Raw genomic sequence first — 11,688 nt, 5'->3', positions numbered from 1 at the left:
CAAAGTACAGCTGTGACCCCTAATGGCTAATCCGAACTCTGAATCAGGTTTACTGGCAGGTACATTTTCACAAAGGAATTTGCCTTGGGATATATTGTGGCTTAACAGTACACATAAACATAAATACAGAAATATATAAAAAGTAAAGAGATCAAAAATGTACAAGTATACAAAATAATACAATAACACTATAATACTAATAGGTAGATAATCAATAAGGAATGTGCAAAAATTCACAACATGAACATAAAGAATTAGTGCAATGTACACAGTTCAAAGTTGTGTGTTGTTGTAGCGTGTAGGGTTAGGTGTGGTGGTGGTACTAGTGGTGGTGGTGGTGGGGGCCTGGGCCTTGTTGAAGACGCATGTGGCATGAGGTCTGGTGTGAGGTTTTGGTCCTGATGGACTTGTATGAGGCCTTTCTATTTTTTTTACATTATTTCCCATTTACACACTGAACGAAAATAACATTCATACACTTACACTTACACACCAACGGCACAGCCGCTGGGAGCAATTTGGGGTTCAGTGTCATTAACTGGGGATCAAACCAGTTAGTTACGACTGCTACACCCACTGATCCTCTGCTCCCCACAAACAGTGAGTGTCTGAAACAGTGTGTGCGGGCCACAGTCCTGGAGGCGTGCAGGTCCTGGAGGGCTGGAAGATTGAAATCTGGATATTTCAACCCTAGCTGCTGTTTGCTCTTTGATTAACCAACTAGGAAAGGAACAGACGGGGATAAATACATCTACTGTACATTTAAATAAAGGTATTTTGTTGTGGGCTTAATGTTATCAGACCACAACAGGTGTTATTTGCACCACCGACCACCGGTGGCGCTGTTCGGAAACGGGCTAACCGGTTTTAAACAGCTACGGCTGTTCTTTTCGTCCTTCCGGTGCCCCATCGCCCCACTCCCTCCCGATGCTAACGCCGTCGGGCTTGGCTGTGGGAGCGTAATGGCGGTGCACCGGGGACCCTCTACGAAATGGCTCTTCACCCGGGAGCAGCTCGAAAACACACCGTCTCGCCGCTGCGGAATAGAGGCTGACAGGGAGCTCTCTTACCGGCAGCAGGCCGCCAACTTAATCCAAGATATAGGCCAGAGACTCAACGTGTATCCTTTCTGAAACTCCAAGCTAGCTGGCCGACAGACGGGTTAGCTCGGCTTAGCAGCAGGTTACAGAAGGGCCGGGATGTCAGGGCTTGTTTTAGCTCATGTTATAACTATCGAAACACACTGAAAACCTTTCTTTATCATGGATAGAGTCCTCTCCGACGATATGAGCTGTTAAACTCAGCCAATATGGTGTTTATATGTAGCTACCTGGAAGTGTTGAGGCCTGCTTGCTAGCTTAGCTATTGTTTTGTCTCTTTAGAGCGCAGAGCCCATTGTTAGCTTTGTGTCTAATGATACCAGCGATAAAAAAATACCACTGAAAACGTTACTGTGTGCAATTTAAACATAATACTTAGTTACAAAAGGACGTTTACTACATAGTTGTATACGTAAAGACTTGATTATTGGTTTTAACCCGCCGGGTGCACGTTTTGCTAGCTGTCCATTGAACGCTAGCCGGATGCTAATGTGCCATGGTTTGTACAAGAAAGCTCTTACAGTCAATTTGTGTTTTTCTGTATAATATCCACGTATTATGCCTTAACTATACACCCAGCTCTCAACTGATTATCAACACTGCTATAGTATATATGCATAGGTTTTATATGATTCACTCCTTCACAAAATTCCATAGAAATGTAAGTATCACTGCAGTGTTGGCTGATACCAGAAATCCCGGTGGGACCAAGCATGAAAACTGACTTTTTCTCCCACCCTCTATAGATAATTTCCCAAACTACGTTGTTCCTGGCAGCTAAAGTTGAGGAGCAGCCAAGGAAGCTGGAGCATGTCATTAAAATAGCCCATGCCTGTGTTAACCCCCAAGAGCCTGCCATAGACACAAAGAGCAACGTAAGTAAACTGTGACTAAGGAGTGGACTTTCATGAAATGACTGCTCCCATATCAATATACACAAGGATGTGTGATATTCCTCTCTAAATGTACACCACGTCACATTAAAAGTGATGTGTAGCATTACAATGTGACCAAACAAAATGTTTGAATGTATACCTGACACTGCCGTCAGACCTTGACTTTTCACTGTCTGTTTTCCACATTTTCTAGGAAAGAAGAGAAAATACATCTTCAAGTAGAGTAGAGTGAAATAATTCTATTGAAGATCTTTATTTGTCCCCGAAGGGCATTTAGTTTTGCCTCAGTAGCAATAAAACATTAAAACAAGACAACTACAAATTAAAAATACAGGGTTAGACATATAGATATTTAAAAACATGTGTGCCTTATGTGCAGACGTTAACTATTCGTTGCAGAGAAATGGCAGAGGGTGTGAAGGAGAGTTTATATCTGTTAGTTTTGACTGGTGGTTGACTGAAGCGGGAACCAGAGGGCCGCATCTTAAATTCGGCATGCAGGGGAATTTAAGATGCTGCCCTCTGGTTTAATCAACTGTTACAGTAATTGTTAATTGCAGCCTGAAACTACAGCTTTCTTGAGGCAGTTTACTTTGGAAGGAGCCTCTGCTACAGTTCGAGGGATATAAAGTTTACCTGATAATGCTGCAGTTATAAAAGACTATTGTCAAATGCAAGTACAATACTGTAGCTGCTTATTGCATCATGCGCTTTTCTGCCTCACTAACTATGCTGTCATTTGTTGTAGGAAGAAAGGACACAGATAACTTGAATTCATACTGTTTGACAGGGCTATGCCACAAATCTGTGTCTTCGGTGGGGCTGCAAAATGTTTTACTTTATTGACATTGCGTTTTGAATGTCGCTAGTAGTAATATCGCAACAGGATGCAATGTTACAGTTTCATGCAGTTAATTAGCTCTGCTTTCGCACTACCTGCTGCATACAAGCTGTGATGTAAAGGCTATTCTTTTCTTGCAATAGTATAAAGTTATCCTCTTCCATCAAAGCACGGAAACAATGTGGTAGTTTAAACCTGTTTTCCTCTGTTATGGACTTTTTAGCTTGGGTTTATTCAGCCCTGTGTGATGACACATGTAGGGATTTTCACCATTTTATTTTATGTCCTTGAATTGGATGGCTGTATTATCCCAATTCTGTTAAGCATTTATATCAGAATGCTAAAAGGCACAGGAATGTAGAGCTGCAATGATTTATTGATTAGTTGTCAGCTACTAAATTAATCACCAACTATTTTGACAAAATGACTTTGGAAAAACAAAAAGTCAATCTGAATTCTGCATCTTAAATGTAATTATTTTCTGGTTTCTTTGCTCCTCTATGACAGTAAACTGAATATCTTTGGGTTGTGGACAAAACAAGACATTTGAGGATGTAGTCCTGGCTTTTGGGAAACACTAAGTGACATTTTTCACCATTTACTGACATTTCATTGACCAAACAACTGCTCGAGAATGAAAATAATTCTTTGTTGCAGCCCTACAGGAGTGCCCTCTTCAAATGATCACCCTTTACAGTTTTGTCTGCTGGCATTGCTTTTATTTTGTAGCAGTGTTGATTAGAAGTTGAATCATCAGATTATAGTTTTGGGGAAGCAGGTTTAAAATTGTTCATTGATCTTTTTCAGGCATTCCTGCAGCAGGCACAAGAGCTTGTAGCACTGGAAACGGTAGTGCTGCAAACGCTGGGTGAGTGCCATTAAAGCTTTCCTACTGCACAAACATGCATTTAGATTTTTTCTGTGAGTTAAATTGCTTCACTGGCTTCTACAGTCAGCCTTTTTTAGCAGCATTATTCCCGTGGAAAGAATAAGTGAAAACAACTAAATTACACAGGTACCATGTGGGCATGTTGACGTTGGATTTAAATGTTTAACACGTGAGATGTTTGTTTTTAGTTTTTTTTAACAAATGTAAGCCACAATATCAAACTAAAGTTCTGCTGCTGACCCTGTACTTGCACCGGTGGCTGATCTTCATTCAACATCTTGATTGCAGGTTTTGAAATAACAGTTGATCATCCACACACAGATGTTGTGAGGTGTTCCCAGCTAGTGCGAGGTATAACATTATTCTCACATTTACATTTTTATCAACTCAATATTGTGCCTATTTTTTTTTTTTTTTTTACAATGTTTTGCCACAAAGTGCCACATTGTCTTCGTGTAGATCTAATTTTGGATTCACGGGTTTTATATATTCATCTACATACACTGTACTACATAATTTAAAATGACATTAATGCTAATTTTAAAATGACCTCAAAGTATCAACTCGGTTCTAAAATGAGCTTTCTTTTTCTTTTACAGCAAGCAAGGATTTGGCACAGACTTCCTATTTCATGGCTACCAACAGGTTATTATCCTGTTCCCGTTATTGCACTGTAATGGCACACTATAGCTTCCTGTCCTGCAGGGTCCCCCTTCCTGTGTCCAACGCCCTGTTGGCGCCTGGATCCTGGGAACCCCCAATGTGGGGAAGTACCGGCCGGGCCGCTGTGCGGTGTATTGTACAAGGGCTCTGTGTTGGCACATAGGGGTTGAATGCACAATGTGGAGTGTAGTGGTGCTGTTTACCTCTCAAGGTTGTTTGGTACGGAGTGCATATGTCTAAAAGAAAAACTCAAATGGTAGCCTGAATATAGATTGCCACTAAAGATTCTTATACTTATAGAGTGCTTTGGTAAGTATAGTTTATAGTTCTTTTTTAATTTTTAATCTTTTGCACATTTTCACCCACAAAAAGCTAACAATGAAACGCCAAACTACACTGCAAACTGCTTGTTCTGCGTGACACTGCAGTTTTTTAGTTTCTATGAACAAAAAGAAATATAACATAGCCGTGTAATGCATGTGTATCTTAGGGCTGATGTCTTTTAAACAGGAAACAGGTTTGCTACGCAACAATTTTGACTTTATTGTGCTGTTATATATTTCAGTAACTGACTTTTGAGGTGTGTATTTCACTTGTTTTACAGAGACTGCTAGTTTGATATGGAGGTTGATGTTCCCAGCAGATGATGGTAGACAGATATTTACAGTAAGAATAAAGGCTAGATTAAAGTGTAGTGAATGTAATAACACAAATATATGATACTAATTAAGTTTAAAATGTGTTTGGCAAAAAGTACCTTAATTTTCCCCACATGTAAGGGCAAAGACGGTATGTTAAAGAGTGGAGGGGGGAGTACAGCACATCAGAGTTGCGGCACGGTTATGTGTATTATAAAATAATTAGCTTCATTTAGTGTTTTTAAGTCATGCTAATTACCAAGGCACCGTTTCAGAAAGCAGGATTAGTGAAAACTCTGTTGAGCCTGAGATGAGGGGAAACTCTGGGTTTTCTGTTTCAGAGACAGAGATCAGATAAATGCTAGATCAGTAACTCCGGCAACTGATGCTGTGAAGAGAGGTTAGCTTCAACAAACTGAGTGTATCTGTGACTTTCCTCCCCTCCTGCTTAGCCTGAAGCAGCTGTCTGACACACAGTGTCATTTCCTCATTCATACTGTATATGTCAAAGCACAGTTATGAACGCATTCATATGCAGACGTTTATGTCTTTAGAAACCTAAAAATCACGCTTAGATAGCCTATTAGTTTGTTGCCAAATCATGAGCTTGAACATCAATCTATTATTAATTTATGGACAGCAACCTCTGGACATCATCATCGTGGATTTAGCCGCAGCACAGGAAAAAATCTTGGAGGCTACACTGCTCTTTTTTTATAACACCATCACTCTGTACATTAAGGCAGCTCTCAGGTTGTTGAAACATTTACCGTGAGCTACATAACTGCAGTAATCACTGTTAAAATCAAACTAATCTGTAGGGTTAGATGTAGCATTTCATTAAATAGCCTACAAAATGAGCAAGAGATTTTTTAAATGTAAAACGGAAGTCTAAAAGTCAGTTTGAACCTACAGACACATTTTCCACTGCCTAAAAATTTTTTTTGATAACCTACTGGGTCGGGCTGTGAGTTTACAATCACAGGTCCATGTGTAGCCTAAACTGTGTCTGTCTGATCAGTTCGATCCATATTTTCATCCACCTGCATTTTGTCCAGTCAGGTTACAGATGAATAAATATAGCCTACCTATTTAAAATTGTTTGTAACGTGCTGTAGGAGAATTCCAGCACTTTATCATTCATTAAGGAAATTAAAGTCTGGTAAATGATGAAAGAGCTGCACTAAATAAAATGTTATATTGTTAACATATTGACTCCTTTGTCCATTCCTGCGTTTTAACATAAATAGCCAATCAGGGTCCGCGTTGGCGCTCATTCATATTTATAGCTCCACTACATTAAAATTTAGGCCCTGCCATTATTTACCCGTTGCCATTGTGAATCGTATTTTTTTTTTAACCCACACACGCACTTCGATCAGGTTCAACATACTCAGATTGAACTTATTCTGATCCGAAAACTCAGTTTCCCATCTCGGGCTCAGTCAACTCGGAGCTCAGGGACAAGCTCAGTTATTTAAGCCTGCTTTCTGAAACGGAGCCCTCTATAATATATGATCTAGATAAATTAGTGAACTATATTCACATAATCTGAAGTGGGGCCGTTTTCTGCATTTCTAATTATGAAACTGTGCCTGAAACTGACATAAAACACGTTGTCATCATTTCTGCTGAGAGTGTTGTTAAACAGGAGGAGTGATTCTACCTTCTGAAGTTAAGAGTAGGAAGCTTCATGAATAACTCTGTCCTACTCTGAGGTAGGAGAGTTTTCAGTCCAAGTTTAACTTTCAGTGCAACTCCTAGGAGTGATTCTGAGACGCTTGAGATGGTTATTATATTTTATGGCTGACTTTGATCGCCGTGTTGCTCTTACCAATGTTTTTTTGTTTCGATACACGAGAGCCAGTTTGCAGTTTAGTTTGCGATTCAGGGTGCAGAGAAAATTAACTGTAGAAAACTTTTAATACCTAATAATTTGTCTTAGCTACCAACATCAGTGTTTCTCAGTCTTAAACTTCCCATGTTTGATAAGTTTCAGTGATGAGAGTTAAAATGTGCCGTCATCACTCATTTTACACTAACACAAGTAGCGTGTAGACTTGATTGTTCAGTAGTAGAGATATCCTGTGCTTCTTGTTGTTCATTAAGAGATTGAGAAACACTGTTTTTTTAAATGTTATAATTTCCCCTTTTACATTAAAATAAAAACACATTTAAAAACATGCCAGAATGAAGATTGCAAATATCTACATTTATATATGATCATATGAGGCTATGTGTGTCTCATTCAGACATTTAGGAACATGCCATAATAAACGTAGGTATTCTTAGATGTTCCAGCTGTATAAGGTAAGGGTGTGTATGTGATATGTCAGTTTTGCTTTAAACTTTAGCTGTTAATTTGATTGTATGTTAATGTTGCCTTGTTATAAACTGTTTAAAGTGTATTTTATGTGTGTAAATTAGTATAAAAGCCCTTCAGCTGACGTTTGTATCTTTTCCATCTGTTTCTTGTCTCCTCCTGCAGTTTGCACCTCACCACCTTCTGCCTGCAGTACAGGCCCACAGTCGTCGCGTGCGTCTGCATCCACCTGGCCTGTAAGTGGTCCAACTGGGAGATCCCCGTGTCTACAGATGGCAAACACTGGTGGGAGTACGTGGACCGCACCGTAACGTTACAGCTGCTGGATGGTGAGCACTCCCTTCACTGGTTTATCCTTTTCTTGGACTTCAAATGTAATTCTCATTTATCAATTACTGTATTGTGTATCATAAAAATTATTTTTTACAGTCATAGAAAAGCTTGATGCTCCTTGAGGTTCAGGAGACTAGGGGTGTTATTTACTTTCCCATTAATGTTGTTTTCCCTAAACTAATCCTGAACCTGTCTGCAATGAAGTTAAGAGCTGCTCCCTACACTGGATCTTAAAGGTGGAGGTATGCGATTGTGGAGAAATCCAGTACCATGAGACAGCGGGAACAACTCTCCTCCTACTATAGCTAACATCACAACAGGACGTCATTTAACGTTACCTGACACACACATACTGGCTGTAATAGTGTTGTGTGACTCTGTCTTGTTTCACAGTTACAGAGCCAGGGCTGTAGACAAACGCCGCGCACACTAAACAGAAAGCTATCGGACCATGAGGAGATAGTTGCATTTGCCAAAAAGACGTGAATTGGATTAGAATAACTTACCCCGCCTTAATGGGGCTGAATTTAAACTGTGTGTCAGATCAGTATTAAACGGATTACATTAGAGTTAATCGAACAGAGGGCTTTTTATTTTCTTGCCAGAGGCTGCCTCCTTCCAGTCCCAAGGGGAATCGATGGGCTAACTGTGAATTGGCAACAAAAATGTAGAGCTGAAACATGAATCTATTAATTGTTTCAGCCATTTTCCAAGCAAAAAATACTCATCTGCCCTTTGTCATATGTGATAGCGAGGTTTTGACCTGTTGGCTGAACAATACATATGAAGGTACCAGGTTGGGATTTAGGAAGTAAGTATTTTCTAGTATTTTATTGACCAAACGATGAATTGAGAGATCAAAAAGATTATTTGCTAATAAAATGAATGGTTGGTTACAAAAATGTAAGTGAATGTAACTAAATATGTGCATCCTGACCTTTTTACCACCGTTCCTCTATCACTGTATTGCAGATTCAGCCTTGATCCTTCGCTATCAGCAAATAGTATATTGATCCCACCATAGATCACTAACATTGTTGTCTTCACTGTTTGCAGAGCTCACGCATGAGTTCCTCCAGATCCTGGAGAAGACGCCCAGCAGGCTGAAGAGGATACGAAACTGGAGGGTATGTCATAAATACTTGTCAGGCAACCATATGTGATCAGTACAGGACACAAAGCGTGGCTGGTACGGGTTAGGACAAATGAAGTGTCTTTATCTCACATTGAATTCTGTGTTGTGTTGTTTTGTAGGCCATTCAAGCCGCTAAGAAGCCAAAGACAGATGGTTCAGGAGGGGATAGTACCTACCAAGGGACGTCCTTAGACGGCCTTCCTGGTGTCAGCAACTCCTTCTTCCCCTCCACCTCTGCATCAGACTCAGACATGCCCTCCCTCAACAACATCGCAGTCCCCTTCTCCTCCTACCAGCCGATGGACGACCAGTCGAAGTCCTGCGGCTACGACCAGTTCTCAGAGCCTCACCTCTCAGACTTCACGTTGGTGAAAAACGAGCACAAAGCCACAGGCGGGTCTAGTAGTAAACACCAGCAGCTTGTTACAAACGCCGCGGCTTTTTCGCGGCCACAGAAAGTCTTGACTCTGGAAAAGTACAGAGAGAAACATGCGGCGGAGCTGGCCTCGCAGAACGGTATAAAGGATGAGCCGAGCACAGACATGTACGCACCTGCTCCAGCTCTCTCCTCGCACCACCACAAGAAGCGCTCTCAGGCGCAGCACGCCGGCCAATCAGGCGACAGCAGGAGAGAAAAGACCAGCTCTAAAAAGGCTCGGCTGCCTCCTTCTTTTGCCGAGAACGGCTCCGCCACAAACGAGGAGCTCAAGATGAGAATCAAAGTTTCATCAGAGCGACACGGAGGCTCAGAACAGAGCGGGACTGGAAAAGACAAGCACAAAGAGCACGGCGGCCACCGTCACTCGAAACACGGCCACTCGCACGCTTACACTCTCAGCGGAAACAGCAGAGGGACAATAGACACCCCCTCCTTATCCCTACAAGCTCCCAGCAGCCACGACATGCGCTCCTCCGGCTCGTCTCGTAAGAGGCCTCACTCCGACACGGGAAACCACAACCACCACCACTCGTCCAAGAGCAGCAGGAGCTCGAAAGGGGGCCTCAACTCGTCCCACTACTCGTCAGAGAGCCAGAGGCTGATGGAGCACCACGGCCACGATGGAACCAACGGCATGCTGACCTCCAACGGCCAACACACTGACTACAAAGACACTTTTGACATGCTAGACTCTTTACTAAGTGCCCAAGGAATGAACTTGTAACCCTCGGAGAGTCCACAGTGTTGTCTAGAATAAGGTATTACCATGTTTAATAGAATTTTAAAAATGAATTTATTTGTCTTAAGTTATCTGAATTCGCCCCTCAGTCGTGTCTCCACACTGATTGATTATTCTCGTTTAGCTGTCAAAAAATGTAAAATTATATGCATAGAGCTGCGTACTACTAGCTTGCAACAAAAAAAAAAAAAAAAAAACAACCATGTGAAGTTTTAAGAATGCGGCTGGAAAAATGAAATGGGATTTTAAAAGTTCTTTTAACACGAGCTGACGTGAGTTTTAACGTGCATGTTTTCAGTCACAAAAGGGAAAACGGCTAGTGTTCGCAGCCATCGCGAAAGTTGACAGACTGTTCTTTTTTTTCATATGTTAAGGCATTTTGTTCCACTGAAAATCTCAGGTCTTGAACTTTTTTGATATAAGAACGAATCTTCCTCTGTTTGGGTTTATTACCTGTATCTGTGGAGATGTATCACCTCGTCCGTTTGTTGACGAAGATGGCAGAGCTTCGGTGTCTGTCTTAGAAAACATGGTCTGCTTACCTTTCAAAGAGCGCATCAATAGTTCAGAAAAAAACAATACAAATGTGTGGCTGACTCCAGCTGCTGACTATTGAGACTTTCAAGGCCGCACCTGAACTTAATGTGCAGACTCATTATAGAGCTACAAATGAAGTTTACGTTACATCTGCTGTGAAAGTGCATTTAAGATATATCGGCTAAAATTGCAAAAAGGCCTTGTGATTGTACCTCGTCAATCGCTATTCAGTATGATAAATGTTATTAACTATCAGAAAATACAGATCTCTAAAATAAGATTGTGTATATAGGACTGTAGTTCAGATTTAAAACTGTTGGTTTATTGCATCAGTCCAAATCTTCCTCCGTTCAGTGTATCATGAGATCTAAAGCAGACTGTATTGATGAACATATCCTCGATTTGTGTATTGGGAGCCCAAATAAAGGTGTAAAAGAGATTTTTACATATCACAGCGATTTTCTGTTAAGTGTCTGACGTGAAACTGAATTTTTTTTTTTTGATTGCATTTGTCAGTAAGGGCAAACCTTTTCTGTAACAGGACAAAAACATGGTCATGTTCTCTATTTTCTAAAAATGCATGTTGCGACCAACAGTCTCAAAAGTACCCAAAGGAATGAACTTGTAACCCCACTTAGCCTACTGCAATTTTCAAATCACATGAGGTGCAATATTTGGTAATGTTGATGTGTCAAAATAGCATTTTTAAATTAAATATTGTCATGTCCTGGCCTACATCACATCACATTCTACTGACCTCAGAAAACATCTTTGTTTGGTTCAGATCCCTGCAAAAATCACACCACAATCATGAAAATATGGTTTTCAATAAAAAATTATAATTCCTTCCAAATTCGCAAATCGATTACAATTGTGTTGAGGTCAATCAACAAAAAATGTCTGCGACCACATCTGCAGGCAGCCTTGTCAGTGTGGCTGCTGTGGAACGACGTTGACACTCCCTACTGTGAGTTTTGGGAAGATAGTGAAAAGGAGCAATATTTCCTCTGTTACAGTTTTCGTTTCTTAATGTTCACACGTTTCTCCTAAATGACAGCAGATCTAATCTAACATCATTACATTCATGTTAAATATATGTTGTAGCACTGTAGAGATAATGCAGCTGAATGATGTCACTTCTGACAAACTGCACCC

At 40.8% G+C, this 11,688-nt stretch overlaps 1 protein-coding gene across 1 annotated transcript; it reads left to right on the top strand.

The window, feature by feature from the left end:
• The first annotated feature begins 889 nt into the window (after positions 1-889).
• LOC123974316 (cyclin-T2-like) lies at positions 890-10,972 on the top strand. The gene is made up of 9 exons (XM_046054936.1): positions 890-1,120; positions 1,680-1,761; positions 1,847-1,975; positions 3,645-3,705; positions 4,015-4,077; positions 4,326-4,371; positions 7,516-7,679; positions 8,740-8,810; positions 8,938-10,972. Exons 1-9 carry the CDS (start codon positions 963-965, stop codon positions 9,979-9,981), a joined length of 1,818 nt encoding a protein of 605 aa, XP_045910892.1. The 5' UTR covers positions 890-962; the 3' UTR covers positions 9,982-10,972.
• Positions 10,973-11,688: the final 716 nt, after the last annotated feature.

The sequence above is a fragment of the Micropterus dolomieu genome, linkage group LG01, assembly GCF_021292245.1.
Source record: "Micropterus dolomieu isolate WLL.071019.BEF.003 ecotype Adirondacks linkage group LG01, ASM2129224v1, whole genome shotgun sequence".
Taxonomy (NCBI): Eukaryota; Metazoa; Chordata; class Actinopteri; order Centrarchiformes; family Centrarchidae; genus Micropterus; species Micropterus dolomieu.
Note: the sequence above shows the minus strand (reverse complement) of the source record. Positions and strands in the feature narration are given on the sequence as shown.